Here is a 24735-nt window from a genome sequence, read left to right as displayed (position 1 = left end):
AGGACCCAATAGTAAGTCGATGGGATAAGGCCCCCAAGCTGGATGCAGCGGTAGCTAAGGCCTCAAAAAAGTCATCTATACCCTTCGACGATATGGCCTCCCTTAAAGACCCCCTAGATAAAAAGGCAGATTCCTTTTTAAAGGGCACATGGGAGATGTCAGCGTGCGCCCTAAGGCCAGCAATAGCAGCCACGTGCGCAGCCAGATCCATGATGGTCTGGCTGGATCAATTGGACTCTCAGCTAAAGGATGGAACCTCGCGAGCCTCCATCCGTAAGTCTCTTCCAATTATCCAGAATGCTGCTGCCTTTCTGGCAGATGCCTCGGCGGACTCAGTAAGAATGGCGGCCAGGTCTGCAAGTTTGTCTAATTCGGCCCGAAGAGCCCTCTGGTTAAAATGCTGGCCGGGAGATATCCAAGCCAGGTCCCGTCTCTGTTCTATCCCCTGTGGGGGTGAATACTTGTTCGGCTCCGTCCTAGACGAACTATTAGAGAAAGCCGGGGATGAGAAAAAGAAATTTCCGAGTCTGCCGAATACATCCTGGAGACGTCCCTTTTCTAGGAAAGGGTATTCCCGCAGGAGACAGGCCAGAGATCAGAACAGATGGGACAACAAAAAAAACAGAGGTACGGGCTTCATGTATGGAGAAGGGGGGCGCCAAGAAGGTCCATCACGGGATAATAAGAAGCCACCCCAATGACTAGTGGCTCCGGTAGGAGGAAGATTATCTGCCTTCTACCAGGCCTGGGCCAGAATCTCGAATAGCAGCTGGATACTGGGGGTGATAGCTACAGGACTGCCCCTAGAGTTCTCCTGCGTTCCCCAAGATCGGTTCAAGGAAACTCCACTCAAATCTTCCCCGCTAGAACAAGCTGCCCTGGAGACCGAGGTCCTCAAGCTACTGGACAAAAAAGTCCTGACGAGAGTTCCAGAGGAAGAGAGGGGGAAAGGCTTCTATTCCCCCCTGTTCTTGGTCCGTAAACCGGACGACTCATTTAGGGCTATATTTAACCTCAAAGCCCTCAATAAATTCCTGGTTGTACGTCCATTTAAAATGGAAACAATTAACACCGCAATAAAAATGCTGTTTCAAAACTGCTTCATGGTGGTCCTAGATCTGAAAGACGCTTACTACCATATACCGATTTGTCTAGCACACCAATCTTTCCTTAGACTGGCGGTTCAGTTGGATGGGTCAATCCAGCACTTCCAGTACGCGGCCCTACCCTTCGGGGTGGCGGTTGCGCCCCGAGTATTCACCAAAGTGATGGCAGAGGTGATGGCCCATCTGCGCGAGCTAAACATTCTAGTCGTCCCCTATTTAGATGACCTCCTTATAATAGGCAGTTCAGCCGAGCAGTGTTTAGAACAATTACAGAAAACAACGGCGGCTCTAGAGCGGTTGGGATGGCTACTTAATATCAAAAAATCCCGTTTGCAGCCATTAAAAATTCAACAATTTCTAGGCCTAACCCTAGATTCTAAAAAGCAGGAATGCTGTCTGCCCCCAGAGAAGCTGCTGCACCTGCATGGCCGGGTCCTGAACGCTTCCAACAACCCCTCCATGTCCCTCAGGAAAGCCATGTCCCTATTGGGTTCCCTCTCATCCTGCATTCCCGCAGTCCAGTGGGCCCAAGTTCATACGAGAACTCTACAGGGCGAAGTTTTATGGTATCAGAGAATCCTGGGGGGGTAATTTAGAAGGTCGACTGACCTTATCCAGAAACACAATAGAGTCCCTGGAGTGGTGGCTAGAAAGAAATAACTTGTCTAGAGGGGTCCCTTGGGAGTATAACATTACCCGTGTGGTCACCACGGATGCAAGTCCTTCCGGTTGGGGGACGCATATGGAGGAAATTCTGGTCCAGGGCCTATGGGAACGAGATCAGATACAAATGTCTTCTAATTTGAAAGAATTAACAGCGGTAGTACTCGCAGCTAAAGAGCTCCTTATGTATCTACAGGGCCATCACGTACGAGTTCTCTCGGACAATCGAGTAGCCGTGGCCTATATCAACCACCAAGGCGGAACTCGATCCAGAACTCTGATGAATGTGGCAGGACAGTTGTTCCAGCTAGCAGAGCGTCATTTTTTATCTCTCACGGCTCTTCACATAAGAGGGAAAGAGAACGTCGCGGCAGATTTCCTAAGCCGCAATCTGTTAAAACAAGGAGAGTGGGCCTTAAACACCTCCATTTTCGTTCAGATTGTGCAGAGATGGGGTCAGCCAGAGGTGGATCTATTCGCCACCAAGGAGAACTCGAAAACGACACAGTTTTGCTCCCTAAATCCCAGGGAGACTCCTCTGGCAGTAGATGCGCTACTGATAAAATGGGACTTCAGGCTAGCCTACGCCTTTCCTCCCCTATCTCTACTTCCTCTGGTGTTGAGGAAGATCAGGAAAGACAGGGCAAGGGTCATAGTCATCGCCCCGTTCTGGCCCAGAAGAGCATGGTTCTCGAACCTCAGGATCATGTCGGTAGACGATCCTTGGGTTCTCCCGGACATCCCGGACCTTCTGTCCCAGGGCCCGGTCTTCCACCCTCAGGTGGCTGGCCTACATCTCACGGCGTGGAATTTGAGCGGTCACTGCTAGAAAGTAAAGGCTTCTCCCCAGACCTAATTGACACTCTACTAAAAAGTAGGAAAGTGGTGACAACTAAGATTTACGTCAGAATTTGGAAGAGGTTCCTCGAAAGCTCAAATATAAATACTGATGATTCCGTCCCCATAGGCCAGATCTTGGAATTTTTACAAAAAGGGCTGGACTTGGGTCTCTCCACCAGTACCCTTAAAGTACAGGTATCCGCCTTAGGGGCCCTCTTTAGCTGCAACATCGCGGCTAATTATTGGGTCAATAGATTTATCAAAGCAGCGAGTAGATCCAGACCAATAGTAAAGAATAGACTCACGCCGTGGGATTTGAACCTAGTCCTCACAGCTATGACAGAATCGCCATTTGAACCCATCTCGTCAGCCTCTATTAGGAGCCTGTCCCTCAAAATAGCTTTCCTAATAGCCATAACGTCAGCCCGTAGGGTAAGCGACATTCAGGCATTGTCTAGGCGCCCACCTTTTCTTCAGGTAAAAGAGGATAGGGTAATACTTAGACCCGACCCAGCGTATTTACCAAAAGTAGCCTCCAGCTTTCATAGGTCGCAGGAAATAGTCCTTCCATCCTTCCTCCCTAATCCAACTAATGAGAAAGAGGAGAAGCTACACACTTTAGATGTTAGGAGATGCCTCTTGGAGTATCTAGCGGCTACCGATCCCTGGAAGAAAGACAATGCCCTCTTTGTCTCCTACCAAGGCCCTAGGAAAGGTCTTAGGGTGTCCAAATCTACACTAGCCAGGTGGATTAGAGAAGCAATCTCGTTAGCTTATGCCTCAAAAGGTAGAGTAGCTCCGGAGAAATTGAAGGCGCATTCCACCAGAGCCGTGGCGACCTCGTGGGCCGAGAGATCGGAAGTCTCCATCGACCAGATTTGTAAGGCGGCCACTTGGTCCTCTCCGAGCACTTTTTATAGTCATTATAGACTAGACTTGGGTGCCTCTGCAGACCTCTCCTTCGGTATCAGGGTTCTGCAGGCTGTAGTCCCCCCCCTAAAGTAGTGATTACTCTCTGTAATTCTCTCAGGTGGTGCTGTCATGGACGACCGAATAAAGTCTTAGTTACTCACCGGTTAACGGTATTTTTCGGAGTCCATGACAGCACCCATAGATTCCCTTCCCTTAGTTAATTTGGGTGTGCACGTCTTCCCTTTGTACATATCCACGGGTGATAAAGATTTAAGTATTAATATTGTTGTACATATAATCATGCATTAACCTTGGAGGTCCTCTTTTTATACTCTGTAATCCAACTGATGCGTGGGAGAGGTGCCGCCCTTTTTGTATCTGTAGGTTTTCCTGTTCCTAAGAAGGGCGGATCCCCTCTCTCAGGTGGTGCTGTCATGGACTCCGAAAAATACCGTTAACCGGTGAGTAACTAAGACTTTCAGTACTGTGTTAATCATAGAATCATAGAATTGTAGAGTTGGAAGGGACCTCCTGGGCCATCTGGTCCAACCCCCTGCTCAAAGCAGGATTCCCTAAATCATCCCAGTCAGATGTCTTTCCAGCCTCTGTTTGAAGACTTCCATTGAAGGAGAACTCACCACTTCTCGTGGCAGCTTGTTCCACTCATTGATCACTCTAACTGTCAAAAAGTTTTTTCTAATATCTAATCTGTGTCTCCTCCCATTCAGTTTCATCCCATTGCTTCTAGTCTTTCCTTGTGCAAATGAGAATAAAGTTGATCCTTCTACAATGTGACAGCCCTTTAGATATTTGTAGACAGCTATTAAGTCTCCTCTCAGTCTTCTCTTTTGCAAACTAAACATTCCCAAATCCTGCAACCTTTCCTCATAAGACAGGGTTTGCAGACCGGTCACCATTCTGGTCGCTCTTTTCTGAACTTGCTCCAGTTTGTTGATGTCTTTTTTAAAATGTGGCGCCCAAAACTGGACACAATAATCCAGATGAGGTCTGACCAAAGAGGAGTAGAGGGAAATAATGACTTCACGTGATCTAGACTGTATGCTTCTGTTAATACATCCTAGAATTGCATTTGCCTTTTTTGCTGCTGCATCACACTGTTGACTCATATTCAGTCTGTGATCTATTAGTATACCCAAGTCTTTTTCACATGTGCTGTCACTTAGCCTTATTCCTCCCATTCTGTATATGCTTTTTTCATTTTTATTGCCCAGATGTAGTACTTTGCATTTCTCCCTGTTAAAAACCATTCTGTTAGTTGCTGCCCACTTCTCCAGTTTATTTAAATCTTTTTGAATCCTCTCTCTCTCTTCTCTAGTATTAGCTATCCCTCCTAGCTTTGTGTCATCAGCAAATTTAATTAGTTTACCCTCAATTCCTTCATCTAAATCGTTGATAAAGATGTTGAACAATACAGGGCCCAGGACAGAGCCCTGTGGTACCCCACTTGAAACATTCTTCCAACTGGATGTGCAGCCATTTACGACTACTCTTTGGGTCCGATCACTAAGCCAGTTATGAATCCACCTAACAGTTGCCTTGTCCATTACATACTTAGTCATTTTTTCAATAAGGATTGTATGAGAGACTTTGTCAAATGCTTTGCTGAAGTCAAGATATACTATATCTACAGCATTTCCTTGATCCACCCAATCAGTGATTCCGTCATGGAAGGAAATTAGGTTAGTCTGACATGACTTATTAGTTACAAACCCATGCTGACTCTGTTTAATCACTTCATTCTTATCCAGGTATTGACATACATGTTGTTTAATAATTTGTTCAAAGATCTTTCCTGGTATAGAAGTCAGACTCACCGGCCTATAGTTGCCTGGGTCCACCATCTTCCCGTTTTTGAAGATAGGAACAACATTTGCTCTTCTCCAGTCTTCTGGCACTTCTCCTGTTTTCCAAGAATTTTCAAAGATTATGGAGAGGGGTTCAAAAATTTCTTCTGCTATCTCCTTCAGTACTCTGGGGTGTAATTCATCTGGACCTGGAGACTTGAATTCATTTAGGTTAGCTAAGTGTTTCCTCACTATCTTTCTGTTTATAGATATCCTGGATTCTTCTATTCCCTTAATAGGACAGTGAAGAACAGTTGATGTTACATTTCCTTTCTGAGAGAAAACAGATGCAAAATAGGAATTTAAAAGTTCAGCCTTCTCAACATCCTGTCTTACCATTTCATCATTTTCATCCTGTAAAAATCCTATAGCATCTTTGACTTTTCTTTTACTTTTGACATATCCCCAAAATCCTTTATTATTGCTTTTGACATCTCTTGCAAGCCTCAATTCATTTTCAGCTTTAGATAATCTGATTTGTGACCTGCAGGTTCTGCAGACAGCATTATATTCTTCTTTAGATATGCCTCCCTCTTTCCATTTTATAAACATTTTTTTTCTTCCTTTTTAGCATGTGCTTAAGTTCTGTGTTCATCCATCCTGGTTTCCTTAAATGCTTCCTATTCTTCCCTCTTTTCGGAATTGTTAACAACTGTGCTTTGAGAATTTCATTTTTCAAGATTTCCCATCCTTCCTGGACATTTTTGTCTTTAAGGATATCCAGCCATTGGATCCCTCCAATTCTCTTTCTGAATCCCTGAAAATCTGCCTTTCTGAAATCTAACCTTGACGTCTGAGTCTTCACAGGTCTTCCGCCTCTAGTTATCCAAAATTCTAATATAGCATGGTCGCTACCTCCTAGGGTCCCAGCCACTTTTACCTCCTCAACCATTTCCTCCCTGTTTATAAGGATTAGATCCAAGGTAGCAGTTCCCCTTGTTTTCTCCCCTACCTTTTGGAAGATAAAGTTGTCAGCAAGAGAGGATAAGAATTTCCTTGACCTGTTAGTTTTGCCTGAGAGAGATTCCCAACAAATGTCTAGATAGTTGAAATCTCCCATGACAACTATGTCATATTTTTTGGAGAACTTGGCCATTTGATGCATAAAGAGTTCATCCATATCTTCAGCTTGCACAGGCGGCCTGTAGTAAATGCCTACAATGGTGTCCTTTCCATTGTTCTGTCCTTGTATTCTTACCCAAACAGTTTCCACAGAACTCCCAGTCTCTGAAGCTTCAATCTCTGTGCAGATATACGCGTTTCTAACATACAATGCGACACCCCCTCCTCGTTTATCAAGTCTGTTTCTTGCAAATAAGTTGTATCCTTCTAGCCTTGTATTCCAATCATGTGTATTGTCCCACCAAGTTTCAGTGATTCCAATGACATCATATTTCTTTTCCTGTGTTAGTAGTTCCAATTCTCCTTGTTTGTTGCCCATGCTTTGTGCATTAGTATAGAAACATTTTAGTTTGTGATTTGTTTCTCTTTCTCCAATATTTTTATTAATTAGATTCTTTTGTCTTTGTTCTTCCTTTCCACTTCTAATAGCAGAGTTCTCAATAGCATTTGTCAGGTGTATGGCTTTTTATGGTCTTTTGCTTCCCTTCCCATGTTGTTCTAGTTTAAAGCTCTCCTTACAAGTGTAGCAAGGCGACTTCCAAATACATGCTTTCCAGTCTTCGTAAGGTGCACCCCATCTCTAGCAAGTAGTCCATCGTAAAAGTAATTCACTCCGTGATCCATAAATCCAAATCGTTGCTGACGGCACCATCGACGTAGCCAGTTGTTCACCTGCAGAATCTTATTCCACCTCCTTGTTCCATGGCCATCCAGCTTTTTGCTAACTTTTTATTACTATGTTTTATTAGTATACGTAGGCTTTACTATTACTTTTTTACTATTATATATTTTAGGCTTTTGCTATGACTGTTTATATTACTGTATTATTGTTATTACCGTACTATTATATTAAGTATTTTATTTTAGACGTTTTGCTATCCTTTTTACTACTATATTATACAGTTGTGGCCAAAAGTATTGACACCCCTGCAATTCTGTCCGATAATACTCAGTTTCTTCCTGAAAATGATTGCAAACGCAAATTCTTTGGTATTATTATCTTCATTTAATTTGTCTTAAATGAAAAAACACAAAAGAGAATGAAGCAAAAAGCAAAACATTGATCATTTCACACAAAACTCCAAAAATGGGCCAGACAAAAGTATTGGCACCCTCAGCCTAATACTTGGTTGCACAACCTTTAGCCAAAATAACTGCGACCAACCGCTTCCGGTAACCATCAATGAGTTTCTTACAATGCTCTGCTGGAATTTTAGACCATTCTTCTTTGGCAAACTGCTCCCGGTCCCTGATATTTGAAGGGTGCCTTCTCCAAACTGCCATTTTTAGATCTCTCCACAGGTGTTCTATGGGATTCAGGTCTGGACTCATTGCTGGCCACCTTAGAAGTCTCCAGTGCTTTCTCTCAAACCATTTTCTAGTGCTTTTTGAAGTATGTTTTGGGTCATTGTCCTGCTGGAAGACCCATGACCTCTGAGGGAGACCCAGCTTTCTCACACTGGGCCCTACATTATGCTGCAAAATTTGTTGGTAGTCTTCTGACTTCATAATGCCATGCACACGGTCAAGCAGTCCAGTGCCAGAGGCAGCAAAGCAACCCCAAAACATCAGGGAACCTCCGCCATGTTTGACTGTAGGGACCGTGTTCTTTTCTTTGAATGCCTCTTTTTTTCTCCTGTAAACTCTGTTGATGCCTTTGCCCAAAAAGCTCTACTTTTGTCTCATCTGACCAGAGAAAATTCTTCCAAAACGTTTTAGGCTTTTTCAGGTAAGTTTTGGCAAACTCCAGCCTGGCTTTTTTATGTCTCGGGGTAAGAAGTGGGGTCTTCCTGTGTCTCCTACCATACAGTCCCTTTTCATTCAGACGCCGACGGATAGTACGGGTTGACACCGTTGTACCCTCGGACTGCAGGGCAGCTTGAACTTGTTTGGATGTTAGTCGAGGTTCTTTATCCAACATCCGCACAATCTTGCGTTGAAATCTCTTGTCAATTTTTCTTTTCCGTCCACATCTAGGGAGGTTAGCCACAGTGCCATGGGCTTTACACTTCTTGATGACACTGCGCACGGTAGACACAGGAACATTCAGGTCTTTGGAGATGGACTTGTAGCCTTGAGATTGCTCAGGCTTCCTCACAATTTGGTTTCTCAAGTCCTCAGACAGTTCTTGGGTCTTCTTTCTTTTCTCCATGCTCAATGTGGTACACACAAGGACACAGGACAGAGGTTGAGTCAACTTTAATCCATGTCATCTGGCTGCAAGTGTGATTTAGTTATTGCCAACACCTGTTAGGTGCCACAGGTAAGTTACAGGTGCTGTTAATTACACAAATTAGAGAAGCATCACATGATTTTTCGAACAGTGCCAATACTTTTATCCACCCTCTTTGTTATGTTTGGTGTGGAATTATATCCAATTTGGCTTTAGGACAATTCTTTTTGTTTTTTTCATTTAAGACAAATTAAATGAAGATAGTAATACCAAAGAATTTGTGTTTGCAATCATTTTCAGGAAGAAACTGAGTATTATCTGACAGAATTGCAGGGGTGTCAATACTTTTGGCCACAACTGTATATTCTATTTTCTACTTTTGCTATTACTGATTTTATTATTGCATCATTCTTATACATTTTATTACATTAAGTGTTTTATTCTTTTTGCTATAACTGTTTTTATTATTGTATTATTATTATTATTGTTGTTATTATTATTTTATTATATTAGTCTTTATTTCAGGCTTTTTGCTACCTTTTTATTAGGCTTTTGGTATGAATGTTTTATTACTATATTATGGTATATTTTAGGAATTTTGCTATGACAGTTTTTAGTACTATATTATATATTGTATTTTTGGCTTTTTGATATCCTTTTTATTAATATATTATATCTTAGACTTTTGCTATGACTGTTTCATTACTGTATTATATAATATATTTTGGGTTTTGCGACTACTCTTTTTTAATATTATTATTATTATTTATTATGAGGATTTTTATTTTTGCTTTTTTATTCTTTTTTATTATAATTTTGCTATGACTGTTTCATTTCTGTATTATATAATATATGTTTGGGATTTTGCTATTGCTCTTTTTATTAATTATATTTTAGTCTTTTTGCTATTCTTTTTTTATTAGACTTTTGGTCTGACTGTTTTATTATGATATTATATTTTAGGCCTTTTGCTATGGCTGTTTTTTATTACTATATTATATTTTAGTTTTTTTGCTATCCTTTCCAGTACTATATTATATCATAGACTGTTTTATTACTATACATTATACTTTGGGCTTTTTGCTATGACTTTTGCTTTATTACAGTGTTTATTATTATATTTTGTTTTTTTTTTGTTACGTTGTGTCACTAAGCTCACATTTTGGCAGGCAGTTTATTGTCGGGAAAGTGGGTCTTTGTGCATCCAGCTTCCTTTGTAACAGACCCAGTTTTCCGGCACCTCCAGGGTAAGGCCTAATCTGCTGTCTTGGCATTCTTTGCTGCTGCGACGCATCCTCAGGCTCATTTTTTTCATGTACATGTGGCTTATTACAAAGGGACTGAACTGCATCAGAAAATGCAGCACATTAATAATGTCGTGACTCTTTGATATCAATCACTCCACCTTTCAAGACTTCCAGTAACGATAACCCCAAAAATAGCAGGGACCCCTTTTAATATTCTGTTCAGCCTTGTTCTGGGTAGGTGAAAGATGTGGATTGCTTCCTTTAATTGAAGCCATTACAGAGGTCTCGGGGGTCGTAACAAGGCACGAAAGAATGATATCACTACTGGGCCATCGATGTTAGTTGTAGCAATGCTGTAGTTCTCACTCATGAACCAGGAGGATCAGGATGAACACTCGGGATTGTGCTGCATTGCTGGAGATCTGTAGGGAAAGCAGTTTGAAGGATTATTCCCATTTTATCAGTAAGCTATGCCATGACATAGTACTCTGGCTGGGGCCCCAAAAACAAGTCATGCTTCGTGCCGCTGCCGCTCACCCACTTTGCAAGTCAATAGGGCTGAATTGCAGGTCTCGGCGCCAGGGCAGTTGCCTCTTCACACAGGATTGTCAGGGTCCCGGCAGTCGAACCCCCAACAGTACAAAACGATGGGGTGTCCTAAACAATATGCCATCACTTCTGATTATAATTTACTATGTCACCTTCACCTTTTGTCTCTTCAGATCCCCAGAATGACGCAGGACGCCATATTTAACAGCCGAACACAAAGACATACTGTGAATAATCTGGATTGCAATGGCGGACTGTCACCAAGTGCAGGTAATGGGGTGCAAACATGTCCTAGAAAGTTGTGGCTTGGGTTCTATAAGAGAAGCAACGTCCATACTAATTTAGGATAATTAACATGGTGACTTCACCTAAAAGCATAATATATTAAATACACCCCACGAGACCCGCCGTATACCGGGAGCACCCCACAAGACCCGCCGTATACCGGGAGCACCCCACAAGACCCGCCGTATACCGGGAGCACCCCACAAGACCCGCCGTGTACAGAGAACACCCCACAAGATCTGCCGTATACTGGGCACACCCCACAAGACCCGCCGTGTACAGAGAACACCCCACAAGACCCGCCGTATACTGGGCACACCCCACAAGACCCGCCGTATACTGGGCACACCCCACAAGACCCGCCGTATACTGGGCACACCCCACAGGACCCGCCGTATACCGGAAACATCCCACAAGACCTGCCATGTACAGAGAACACCCCACAAGACCCGCCGTATACCGGGCGCACACCCCACAAGGCCCGCCGTGTACCGGGCACACCCCACAAGGCCCGCCGTGTACCGGGCACACCCCACAAGGCCCGCCGTGTACCGGGCACACCCCACAAGGCCCGCCGTGTACCGGGCACACCCCACAAGGCCCGCCGTGTACCGGGCACACCCCACAAGGCCCGCCGTGTACAGGGAACACCCCACAAGACCCGCCGTATACCGGGCACACCCCACAAGACCCGCCGTATACCGGGCACACCCCACAAGACCCGCCGTATACTGGGCACACCCCACAAGACCCGCCGTATACTGGGCACACCCCACAAGACCCGCCGTATACCGGGCACACCCCACAAGACCTGCCGTATACTGGGAACACCCCACAGGACCCGCCGTATACCGGAAACATCCCACAAGACCTGCCATGTACAGAGAACACCCCACAAGACCCGCCGTATACCGGGCGCACACCCCACAAGGCCCGCCGTATACCGGGCGCACACCCCACAAGGCCCGCCGTATACCGGGCGCACACCCCACAAGGCCCGCCGTATACCGGGCGCACACCCCACAAGGCCCGCCGTGTACCGGGCGCACACCCCACAAGGCCCGCCGTGTACCGGGCACACCCCACAAGGCCCGCCGTGTACCGGGCACACCCCACAAGGCCCGCCGTGTACCGGGCACACCCCACAAGGCCCGCCGTGTACCGGGCACACCCCACAAGGCCCGCCGTGTACCGGGAACACCCCACAAGGCCCGCCGTGTACAGGGAACACCCCACAAGACCAAGACTATACTGATAGACCTGGAGGCCATTGTCCATGAGGAATAGGCTAAGATTTCACAGGAACACTGCCATAAGCTGGTGTCTGGCTATGCTTCTGCAGCAGGTTATAACATTCAGAGAGGCAGCAGGTCATAACAGCCTGAAGGGCTGTACTAAGTATTAAAGATCCTTGTCATGAAAAGGGTAAATAATTTTGAGACGTCAGTAAAAGTGGCATTTTATGGTGAATTTGGAGAAAGCGCTTGTTCTATTAGTTCTGTTGTGTTGCGCTATTTACGTTACTCTGTTTTTATTGGTTTGTTACCAGCAGCAGAAAGCAGCACTTCCCCTTTGTGTTCTGTCTGATTGATGTATGTGAGGGCTCTGCCACACGGGGTTAATGGTAAGGACCTGCGGCTGTGCGCTGACAAGTGCTTGCAGCTTATAGTTTAAGTATATGGAAAAATGCAAGTCACATACAGAGCGACACGTGTGCTCGGCTAATGACGCAAGCGGGTGTCAGCGTCTCTGCACAGGAGCACAGCTGCCCAATACTGCCGCCACTATCCCACTCCTTCAGGACCAGGCATCTTGTTAACCCTTTCCAGCCCCACAGCCGGGCTCAGCTGGCGGAAACGACTTCAGTTTAAAGTTAAATAGTTTCCGCCTGTCGAGCGGATGAGCAGAGTTGTGTTATGTGCCAGCAACAATGGAAAGCCTCAGGCCGATGTTCTGCTTTTGGCCCAGAGATGTGGACCTGGCCTAGTGAGATCCTTAAGTGATCCGCACTGAGGGGCCGAACCTTCTGAAATGATAGGTTGGGATGTCTTTATCACCGTGGGCCGCAGTGAAGTCACCGGAGTTTCTGTTAATTGAGATTCTTCGCTGAAAAGATCTGTCAAAACATGACAAATGGTGGATGAAGACAATGGGATGGAGGAGGCTGGTGCAGTCTGCAAGGTGGTGCAAACTATGCAATTTTCAAGGTGGTAGGGTATGGTGCAGTATGCAAGGTGGTGCAGTGCACAAGGTGACACAGACTGGTGCAGTGTGCAAGGTGTTACAGACTATGCAATGTTCAAGGTGGTAAGGCATGGTGCAGTGTGCAAAGTGGTACAGGTTGGAGCAGTGTGCAAGGTGTTGTAGGCTGGTGCGAAGTGCCATAGGCTGGTACAGTGAGCAAGATGGTACAGGATGGAGCAGTGTGTAAGGATTTACAGACTCGTGCAGTGTGCTATGGTTGCAAGTTATCATATGCTAAGGTTAAAAGTTGGTGCAATGTGCTAAGGTTACAGGTTGGTGCAGTAAGTTAAGGTTACAGGTTGGTGTAGTAAGTTAAGGTTACAGGTTGGTGCAGTAAGTTGAGGTTACAGGTTGGTGCAATGTGTTAAGGTTACAGGTTGGTGCAGTAAGTTAAGGTTACAGGTTGGTGTAGTAAGCTAAGGTTACAGGTTGGTGCAGTAAGCTAAGGTTACAGGTTGGTGCAGTAAGCTAAGGTTACAGGTTGGTGTAGTAAGCTAAGGTTACAGGTTGGTGTAGTAAGCTAAGGTTACAGGTTGGTGTAGTAAGCTAAGGTTACAGGTTGGTGTAGTGTACTAAGGTTACACGTTGGTGCAGTATCCAGTTACACCATGTTACTATGTTGTGATCGTGGACTGGTACATGGTGCAGTGATCACGAGTTGCGCAGTTGTCACACGTGGTGCGCTCTGCAGGGATCACAGATTTGTACAACATACAGTGATCTCAGATGGAGTCGGCCCTGGTTCTTGTTGTCGGTGGGTTTCTAGGCTCCAGAGAAAACAAAAAGCAAAAAACACAAATATCCGGAACTAAAAAGTAAAAAATAAACTGCAAATAATACATAAAGGTGGTGGTAATAATAATAATAATAATAATAATAATGGTATTTAGTAAACATAATTTTGATCAAAATAATGTACAAGCCATCCCACCACATCACGGCAACCCTTGTGGTACAGTCCCTACTCTAGTATTTAAAACCTTTTCACTTGCCAAGTGACGTGAATGTGAACAAGGACCGAGCGGCTGAACCACTAGTAACAGCTTAGGCCAGACTGGATGGCTTTCCCAGTTCAGAAAGAGGGCGGTCACACCCCTATATGCACTGAATGCACAACGAAATGAATAAAAAACGAATCTGAACTGAGAAAGAAAGTTAATGTGTACGCACGATGTAAGTGCATATTAACACATGACCATTAACCAGAGAAAACAAAAAGCAAAAAACACAAATATCCTGAACTAAAAAGTAAAAAATATACTGCAAATAATGTATAGGACTGCACTGATGACCTCTACCATTATAGCCGGCCATGGTATAACCCAGATTTCCGTGCAGCAGACCCCCAGACTGGGCGGTGCAGCAATGCACGTTCTGGGCTCTGCTACATTCTCTCTTTAGCAATGATATTGTTATTACTGAGATATCGCCTTGCGTGAAAAATCCAAATTCCGGCACAATGGATGTGTCACTGGAATGCGATGTTTCTGCTATTGTTCCCGCCACGGTGGCGGTGCACACATCGTGTTATTTCCACATAATAATTATATCGTCATGTCAATATTTAACATATAATAATCAGGGAGTGGCGCCGTAATCACACGATGAATTACATGTGACTGACAGGTGGAGTGACACCGGCTCATTGTCACAAATCCCATTACGCGGAGGAAGACGCGGCACAATTAACACAATTAGATTATTACACGCCTGCATTAAGTGTTTGTATCTGCCGCGCACCATCAGACGGGTGAGAGCCGCTGCCGTGTGTTTTGTATTGCAGGGACGCCGCTCGCTGCTACCTTGTGCCAGACCACCTGCCTGCTGTTACCGTCTCGGGCGCTACGTGGCTCCTCACCAGCGTACGTCCAAGTGCTAGAGCAGCTGAGCCGCAGAGCGTTCCACATCACCGCCGCGCGACTCGCCGCCTTCGACCAGTCCCAAGCTCCATTTGTTGCGGAGCTCTATAGCCTACGGGACAGCCTCTCCGCGAAGGTAGGTTCGCCGTGAATCGCAGTTTGTATGCGACATCCTAGACCACCCATCAGATAACGTCTCACTCTTCTTGCAGTTCAAGGCTGAGATCGCCGGCCCCTGTCTGCTGGTGGCCGCCCAGCGGGACAACGCCGTGACCTGTTTCCACTCGCTAATGGCCAGGTAAGCGCCAGTGTATTTCTGTCAAGGAAAGAAGAAAAAAAAACTCCGGAGAGTAATTAGCTAAGGAAATGAAGTGAATAATTCATTACAGCCGCATCGATCAGATCTCGCTGCTCGGACATGGAGCCTCCAGATGAAGAATCCTCCCATGCCCGCATCCATTGGCATCGCCGCCCGCTAGAATAACCGGGCAGATAAATACTTAAGATAGGTGATAAACGCATGATCACCAGGGGACCCCTTACCAGTCATGAGTAAAGGGGGTCCTTTCCTGTGTGATAGGAACGTTAGTGTTCATGCGAGACCACCACCCCATCCATTGCCTATGGGCATGGTGGTCACACAGCTCTGATCTCATTGCGGACTTTGGTACCTCTACTCCCATGAACAGACCCCATCTGTGGATACATGTTGTGTGTTGTCTATGTCCCGGTTTATATCTGGTCACGGGTGGTCCCACTGTTGTTTTTCCCACTGAGAATTTATTATTGATGACATTATTGTTGGAAATGTGAAGGATCTTTCTAAGAATTGGGCACCTAGGGCCACAGAGACTGCCACATGTCCCAATCACCATTGGTTGCCTAAAATGAACAATCCCTTTAATGATATTTTCCACTGAGACTCCAGTCATCCTGGCCGTGTGTAAATGGTCAGGGTTCAAAGGATCAAGCAGCAGGATGAGTGGGGTAGTAGTGACAGCTGGCCATTTTATTTTTTAATGAATGGCCGCTCCTCATCAGAACTTAAAACGTGGGGGCTTGTACAGGACTTTCTTGTCTGTCACCCTTTTATGATGACATTTCCATCTTGCCATGTAATGAACAAGGTGCAGGTATTTCCTACAATCCGCTTTAGGGTTAGGGTCCGAGGGTGTTTGTAAGACCAGGGTTAATGGCCACCTTCAGTAATTCGAGCAGTGTAGGGTTAAACTGCGGCACAGCAATAAAGGGGGTCATGGACAGGGGATTTGGGAGATTGAAGCCTGGACAGTTCAGTTATCTCTGATGGATTACGCCTCAGGAAAATCCGTTTATAGAAGGCTTTTGTTATGTCACAGATTAGGTGGTGTGTCAGGATTTCCATGACTTAAAAGATGCCATGGAGCTGCCCATACATTCACCGAGATGAGGGCACCTTCACGTTCCGCCAAGGACATCCAGCCGGTTGGCTCTGTCTCTGCCAGTCTTCTCCTTCCAGCTCTCCAAGCCTTCCAGTTCATTAGGATATCACTCAGGCACGGCAGATGCTGCGCCGTGAGGGGCCCATACACCTTAGATCACTGTTGGCCTAACCCGCTTATGACAAACCGCCATCTCTCCCGTATTCCCCATACACTTGCGGATCAGGGGGAAGGTTCATATGTTCTCCATGGGGAGCCGCCGACAGACTTTTCTTTCAAACCGTTGAGGCTTCTAACCAATCTGGGCACACTTAACATTTCGTCAAAACCAACAATGGCAAATGTTATGAGCAAGAAGGATCAGGCTGATAGATTTCAACATGTCCAATCTATTTTGTTTTCAAGAGTGATAAGCCGTCGAAAGGGCTATCTGGCAACTCTTCTCTTCCTATCGAGAACGCATACAACATCGGCCAACCATACATGTGTGTGAGGGGTTTTTTCTACCCAACTTTCCTACCATAAACCTGCACGACTGAGACTCCTATCTAGAGTTCAGGCCAGCTTTTGGTTGGTAGACTGATCTTTAATAACAACTGTGTGCCATCTGTGCCAGCTTCCTCGAGTAGACCTGTTGGGAAGGATGTCTCCTTAGGTCACCAAGACTTTGAGCATGACGGTGGACGTGGTTGATGTTCTTACGGGTCTTTTTGATGTCTCTGGCGTCACCAAAATCCAGGACTTTATTATTCAGCTACCCCAACCAGGTCGATCCAGAGGCCTAGTGCCCACCCTCTCCGCAGTGAAGCCAGATCTCAAGTTCTTCCTCTGTGTGATACAGGAAAGATGTATATCTTTGTACCGTGTTAGCCAGTGGATAGAAAAATATTCAGGATTGAGAGTCCTCAGTAGTTGATAACTTTTAATGGCTAACTGAAAAGATGGTAATACATTGCAAGCTTTCGAGACTACTCAGGTCTCTTCATCAGGCTAGACTAATACAACATCTGAAGTCACATATTTATGCACAATACAGCCTAGAAAAAATGCAATAGATAAGACAAGTGACGTGAAGCAGAACTATCAATATGGGAGAGGGAGAAACATAAATATAAACATTGGACCAGTTCATAGATAAGGAGTCTGGATGTTTTATGGTCCTCTGATTGGGGTCTAGTTCTGTGTTGCCCCGCAAGGTTTTAAAAGGAAATTCCTTAATTGATGTAAAAAGACATATGACGAACTTTGACACTCTCAGTGCTGGAATGAATGTGTCGCATGGATTTATGTCTTTTTACATCAATTAAGGAATTTCCTTTTAAAACCTTGCGGGGCAACACAGAACTAGACCCCAATCAGAGGACCATAAAACATCCAGACTCCTTATCTATGAACTGGTCCAATGTTTATATTTATGTTTCTCCCTCTCCCATATTGATAGTTCTGCTTCACGTCACTTGTCTTATCTATTGCATTTTTTCTAGGCTGTATTGTGCATAAATATGTGACTCAGATTTTGTATTAGTCTAGCCTGATGAAGAGACCTGAGTAGTCTCGAAAGCTTGCAATGTATTACCATCTCCTCTGTGTGATGGAGTCTTGGCCTTCACCTGAGTTTTGGGCCACCCTTTTAGACCTGTATGGCCACCATCTGACATGTCAGTGCTTTTCGGGGTCTCCTTCCAAGAAGGCGTTTATTTTATATGCAGAGTTCCTTGGTAGAGTAATATGGAGCCAGCAATCACTTTTGTCCCCCAGAGTGCGCACACGTGTCTGTAAAACCGCACACACGTGTATAAGTGCCCCACGAGCATATAGACTTCTTTTTGCGGCAGGGAGCAGGCTGCGTGACAAGAGGCTGTGTCGGTCCCAGCAGGGAGCAGTGTTGATTTCTTCTCTGTTGAAGGAGAGGGGGGTGACAGGAGCGTCTGAGATGCCTCCTCCCAGCTCTCTTATCTCTGATGTTCCAGCACCGCTCTCCTCAGAACCATGAGTTATAGCCAGCTGCACAAGAAAACTAGGCCAGACGGAGTTTAAAACAGTCTATTGAAATCATGCAAAACCAGAGCAAAGGGATTTTACTTGGCGGTGCAGTTGTTTCGGTTACCTCCATGGAAATCGCTTCTTCAGCAAGTTATTTTGAGGTCGTTTTGGAGTGTGATTATTTTTACTTGTTACTTCAGATTTAGTGAAAATCTCCACCTGGACCACGGCAGAGTTTGGCATTTTTTATTATAAACTATAGGAGGACGTGTGCTGTAATGACCTAAATCAAAAGTGGGTCACCCTCCCAGGGCTGTGGGGTACTCGGTACCAAGCCGGTCTCTGAGGGAGGTGTCACAGCAGTGGTGACCCGGTCCGTGGCCCTGGGCGCCCATGTAAAAGGGGTTGAGTGATGGAATAAAGTTCAGTGTGCTTATGTTGATTAAAGTTTATGAATGATTCGTGACGCCACCTGTAGTGTTCGGCAATGAAGATGTTAAGCCGACACTGTAGGCAGATCCTCTGGGACAGATGGTGGGGTGCAGCAAGGATGTTATAGCTCTCCACAGGCAGGGCTGTAGTCCCAGGGCAGTGTAGGTGAAGTGACACGTAGATGGTGCAGTGTCAGGCACGGCGCAACCGTGCCGTGTCCTCCGGGTCAGGAGCTCAGCCAACTTCCAGGCAAGATGAAATACTCCGCTCCAACACTCCGCCAACATGTGCCTTTTCTGAACGTCTCCCTCTTAGCGCCTAGAGTGAAGTTCTCACAGCACTGAGTTACACTGGAGTTCCTCCTTTCTGATGTTCCTATGAACTCTACTTGTACGGCAGACAGCTGTAGCCTGCTTCGGCGACTCCTTACTACCTAGTCCCGGCTCACTCACGTTGCTGTTGTGCCCCCAAGTCTGGTGTGGGAATAAAGTGGTGACAACTTCTATTCTTCCGGTGTCTGCTGCAGGACCGTTAGTATCCATACAACCTCGGGGACCGGACCCCGGCCTTGCGCTGTGAACTTGGGAAGGGTTCTGCTCTGACCCTAGTCCTTAATTCCCTTCTTGTCCTCACGTTCCATACAAATCCTTTCCTTCTTATGGAGAGTCAGGCTTTCTATCAATGTCCCTTTCTTGTGCCAGTGGACCCAGGTCACTGAGGTCGGCTGCAGCACTTCCTTCATCCATCCCACTCAGGGGATCTTCTCTCACAGACTGCCTCTGTCTGACCCCCTGACTGACTAACTGACAAAATCCTAAACTCTTCCCGCTCTTTTGGTGCAAACTAAACTCCACCCGCCTCCCAGCACGCTTCGTGTTCCAAGCAGGGAGCCACCAAAGGGTGCTTTGCTACACTACTGTGTCGTGTGGGATGCAGGTGTTGGAGTGTGGTCAGGTGCCTCCACCTTACTTGGACGGTGGGGCACCACACCTCAGGAGGAGGTGCAGTACCTCTGTGGCGACTGAACCCTCAGGGGCGCCACAAAAGCACTGCAGCAAAATCTGAGGATCAGTTCACAAGTTGCGACCAAATCCGCAGAGAACTAGATTGTCACCAACTGAGTTGACTCCTTTTTGGAAAGTTGTGCTCAGTTCTCGAGACCTCTTCAAAAAAATATTGTTTGGATACCTGTTAGAAATGGCACTAGTTGTGGAGGACAGATACCTTGTGGGACGCTCATCCGAAATGGTGCTTCCCTTCTAAGACACTGATCACTCTAAGACACTTACCCTCTATTGTTGCTCCCTTCTGGGACACCTTTAGTATTTACACCTACAGTAACTTCTAGGACACTTTTCTTCAAGGACACCCAATATAAAAGTACACCAGACTTATAGGACACCTGCATGATGGGACAACCATTAGAAAGGACACCTTTTACCTTCTTGGGCCGTCTTTAGAATGGAGACTTATAGGATATCCATTATAATAGATGCTTTCCTTCTTTCACACATTTTATAATAGACACCTACATTCTAGAACATCCTTTTAGAATGTGTCCTTCTAGGACACCCTTTAGTATAGACAACTACCTTCTAGGACCGCCTTTAGAATAGACACCTACTTTTTAGGGCACCCTTTAGAACAGACACTTGCTTTGTAGGGCACCCTTTAGAACAGACACACTTTCTAACAGACACTTACCTTCTAGGAAACCCTTAAGAATAGACACCTTTTACGACACCCTTTCTAATAGACACTTACCTTTTAGGAAATCCATTAGCATAAACATCTAGCTTCTAGGAAACCCTTTAGAATAGACACTTACCTTCTAGGACATCTTTTACAATAGACATCTAGACTTCTAGGACACCCTTTCTAATAGACGCCTACCTTTTAGGACATTCTTTAGAATAGACACCTACCTTCTAAGAGCATTTCTAGAATAGTGCCACCCATTAGAATAGATACAGTGGTGTTTAAAAGTTTGTGAATTCTTCAACATTTTTCAAAATTCTGCATAGATTTGACCTAAAACTTTATCAGATTTTCATACACGTTCTAAAAATAGATAAAGAACCAAATCAAACAAATGAGTCCAAAATTTTAGACTCTGTCATCTTTTTATAGTGGGTGGAAAATGGTATCACACGTCTGTGAGTATCAAAAGTATGTGAACCTTTAGGATTACCAGATAATTTGAGTATGAAATCCTAGTCTGGTGTTTCAATCAGTGAGATGACAATTAGTTGTGGGTGGGCAACCTGTTTTGTTTAAAGAACATGAATCTATCAAAGTCTGATCTTCACAACATGTTTGTGTAGAGATTTCTGAGGACCTCAGAGGAAGAGTTTTTAAGGCTCATTAGGCTGGAAAAGACTACAAAACCATCTCTATAGAGTTTGGATTCCTCCAATCCACAGTCAGACAAATTGCGTACAAATAGGGGAAATTCAAGACCTTTATTTCTCTCCCCAGGAGTGGTCAACCAACAAAGATCACTCTATGAGCAAGGTGTATAATAAATAGCCTGCTAAGTCATAAAGGAACCCAAGATAACATCTAAGCAACTAAAGGTCTCTTTCACATTAGTTAATGTTCATATGCAGCACCATGCATGATTAGATTTATTTAGTTAGGGGGTACTTCCACCTGTTCTAGGACCCCCTTAGAAATGGACTCCTACTCCATAGGACCTAGCCTTATATGTAACATAGGTTAGTACCCTTTTGCTTTGGCACGTTGAAGCTCTTTTATAGTTAGTATTTATGCTTTTATATCTTCCTTCTCACAGCCACAACTTGCAGAAGGACCAGAAGAGTATGGCCTTCATCTTGAGCCCTCAGAGCCAGTGGCAGGTAGGTCCTACGTCCGCTTCTCCAGCGTTGCCTCATTATATGATGACACATACACGACGTACATAAACCAGATGCCGGGAAGGTGATGGACAATTGCATTTATATCATTGATTTCATTTAGCAGAAGTGAATTACATTCTCCCTTGGGCCTTTGGGACTTGTGAGATAAGCGGCGGTTGTGCTGACGCCAGATTGTGTGCTCCATTATTTCCTCCGTCTCATCCTCACGCCTTGCATCTTCGCATTTTCTTCCCTTTAGGCCGTCGGGATGATCAACTGCTTTTTTGATTCACTGACTCCTGACAGCATTCACCGAATTGTGCCTCAAGCCTCCTGAGAAGAAGAGGCGAAATTTCCTGATGTCCTTCATCAGGCCTCAGTGACAAGGCTCAATGTCACCCTGAAAGCCTTGTGGGTTGGTAATCCGATAAAACTTTACCCGTAAAACTGATAAGATCTTCTGATAGTCTCACTAGTCTGGCATGCTGGGAGTTATAGTTTTCGCTGCCAGCATCACAGGAGGACAAGTCAGCGACTCATCCTTAGAGGTCAAACCAGAAGGATCATTAAACAACTAAGTGTCGCGGAGACCTAATTTCTGACGAAGGCAACAAATACTTCTTAGGCACCAATGCCCTGTTCTGCTCCACACAACACTCATCGTCTGGTCCTTTTACATTCCGTCAATTACCACTTCCTCCTCTAGGTGGCGCCAATCAGTATTTCTACCACATGAGGTCAAAAATCGACTAGAAAGCGCCACCTAGAGTGAGAATTTTGTAAGGTTCGCCCGGACCAACGATCAGAACCTTCATCTGCTATAGAAAAATAAAAAGTAGAACATGATTGCAAAAGGAAGAGATCTGCAGATAGAATTAGCAGGGAAAGTTTTGCTTGATGTTACAGTATATCCCCCATATCCTTTTTTATTACTCCAGTGCATCTAAAAAGAATTAAAAAATGCAAATTTGAATTCATTCTTTATGTAAAATTTCTTACTGTTTTGTGCCTACAGTTCCTATTCAGACTGATGTGTCTCCATGGTGACAGACTACAAACAAACAGGATGTAGTCTGGCCCTGCAATCTCACTCCCTTCCATCGGTGCCCTAATTCTTGCTACCCTTCTAAATGCACGATATCAAGAAATAAGGGAGAGGTGGCAGGATCAGACTACACAGGGTTTGTGTGTAGTCTGTAACCATGGAGGCACATCCAATGTTTCCATGGGCAACGGGGGGAGGCACAAATTCCAGAACTGCAGCAACGAGTGAGCTGCCGTAGAATTTTCTGCGGCAGAGGACCACCGTTTATCCTGCCGTTTTGCGTTCACTGCTCTTATGCAGAGCGATGTGTCTCCATGGTGACAGACTACAAACACGCTCCGTGTAGTCCGACCCTGCAGACATATTCCCTTTCCACCGTTTCTCCATTTCATGCAGTGACACTCCCTTCCATCTGCCCCCCCCCCTCTAATTCTTACTACCCTACCGATGTATGCCTGTAATCATAGAGGCACGAAGGTCTGCGTAGGAGCTGTTCACACAAAACGGTGGGAGAATATAACATAAGTCTAAATGAAAAGTTGCTTCTTTTTTATTATTATTTTAGATGAATTGGAGAAATAAAATAAAAAATTGTTTGCAAAATTATGCACACCCTTTATATAAAAGGGGAGATGTGCCTTTAAGTAGATCGCAACAGGTTGCAATTTGGTGCGCTCGGCGCAGCGTCAAAAGGACGCATGCGCCGCCAAACGCATACTGCGCACGGCCTGCGTCCCCAGTGCTAAAGATAGGGGACCCATGCAGCGTCATGCGTCCGTAGGCGGAGCTACCGGCGGCAGGGGGCGTGGCTTAGCGGCGGCCGTGCGCAGCCCGACGCTGCGGCCGTAAACGCTAATGTGAAACTAGCCTCAGAAATTCAAAAGTGCGCTACGCGCGCCATAGTGAGAAGAGGTCACCCGGCGATCTATCCTGGGGACCCTCGGTGACCCCTTCAGACAGCGGAGACCTCCGGATCGGTCAGGGGAGAGGACCACAAATTGGAACCAAGTTTACTTTGCATATCTTTGCTTCCTGTTCATCCTAAAACTAAAGGGGTTGTCCAACATTAGAAGAAGAGAGGTTTACTCCTTACAAGAACAGCGCCACTCTTCTCTACAGGTCATGTTTGACATTGCAGCTTAATGCCATTCAAGTGAAGACTGCAATACCAGACCCAGCCTGTGGTCAGGAGTGGTGCTATTTCTTTTTTGAATCAGATCTTTTTTATTAAACATTCAGGAATCAATACAGAAAGAATATGACATCTTATATAGCTAGTAAAATTTACATTGAGAGCAAATATTATTTAAAGGGTAAAACTCTTCCTGTGTAAGAATAAATAAAAAGAAGAAATCTCAAAACACAGATATTTGCATAAAATTGAGCCTATAAACAACATGGCTCCACAAATAAACAAAAATCAAAATTATACATCAGTGCCTCATTTCAGCGGGAAAGGAGTGGTGCTATTTCTAGAAGAAAAAAAAGAAGACTTTCTTCTTTTTATGGATAATTCCTTTAAGACACTAATGCTTGGAATGGATGACACGGCAAGACGTCTTATATTCCCAGAAGTTTATGTATAGAATGTGTAGGCTCCAGAGCAATGGTCTGAAACCTATATTGAGAGTTAGAGACCGACAGATTAGAGGATATAAGAATGAGCGTCCATTATTGCCAAAGAACTCAGACATATATATAGATGTATAGTACCATGCAGCACCTCAGGGTTTTTCATTTTTGAGGGTTTACAAAAAAAAGCCATAAAAGACCCATTAAGGTGTCTTCTATTAACCCTTGATGTTTCTATAGCACTTCCGGATGAGATAAGAGTAAGCCATGTACTTTTAGTTTTTTTTAGTGCTCCCTCACACATCGGGGGTTTAGATACACAATGATGATTCCGTATTTTTAAAGTTTTGAAAGGTTCCGAAACGTTCTAATTTACTTTAGTCCTCTGCTTGTTACCGGTGAATGGAAACAACCTCAGAGTACGTCGACACAACATCTTTTTCAGGTGGGTCAGCTCCTGAAAAAGCGCTCAAAACGCATAAAAAAGATTCCAGAGACGTGTTGTTAACTAGGCTGTGTGGTGTTGTACCAATAAAATTAGCAGGAGATTATCACTACA

The 24735-nt window shown here is 44.9% G+C and overlaps 1 protein-coding gene across 7 annotated transcripts in view; it reads left to right on the top strand.

The window, feature by feature from the left end:
- LOC141057021 (dynein axonemal assembly factor 8-like) overlaps positions 1-24735 on the top strand; it is a 74909-nt gene extending 50174 nt beyond the window's left edge. For all 7 annotated transcript variants that reach the window (XM_073553495.1, XM_073553496.1, XM_073553497.1 and 4 more), the window contains 5 exons: positions 10651-10747; positions 14790-15001; positions 15078-15163; positions 21496-21559; positions 21819-24735. In XM_073553495.1, coding sequence (XP_073409596.1) covers positions 10651-10747; positions 14790-15001; positions 15078-15163; positions 21496-21559; positions 21819-21896 — 537 coding nt within the window. In that variant the 3' untranslated portion in view covers positions 21897-24735. The remainder of the gene's footprint in view (positions 1-10650; positions 10748-14789; positions 15002-15077; positions 15164-21495; positions 21560-21818) is intronic.

Source organism: Dendrobates tinctorius, unplaced genomic scaffold (genome assembly GCF_039654945.1).
Source record: "Dendrobates tinctorius isolate UK_male_01 unplaced genomic scaffold, ASM3965494v1 ptg000202l, whole genome shotgun sequence".
NCBI lineage: Eukaryota > Metazoa > Chordata > Amphibia > Anura > Dendrobatidae > Dendrobates > Dendrobates tinctorius.
This window is presented reverse-complemented; position numbering and strand designations above follow the sequence as displayed.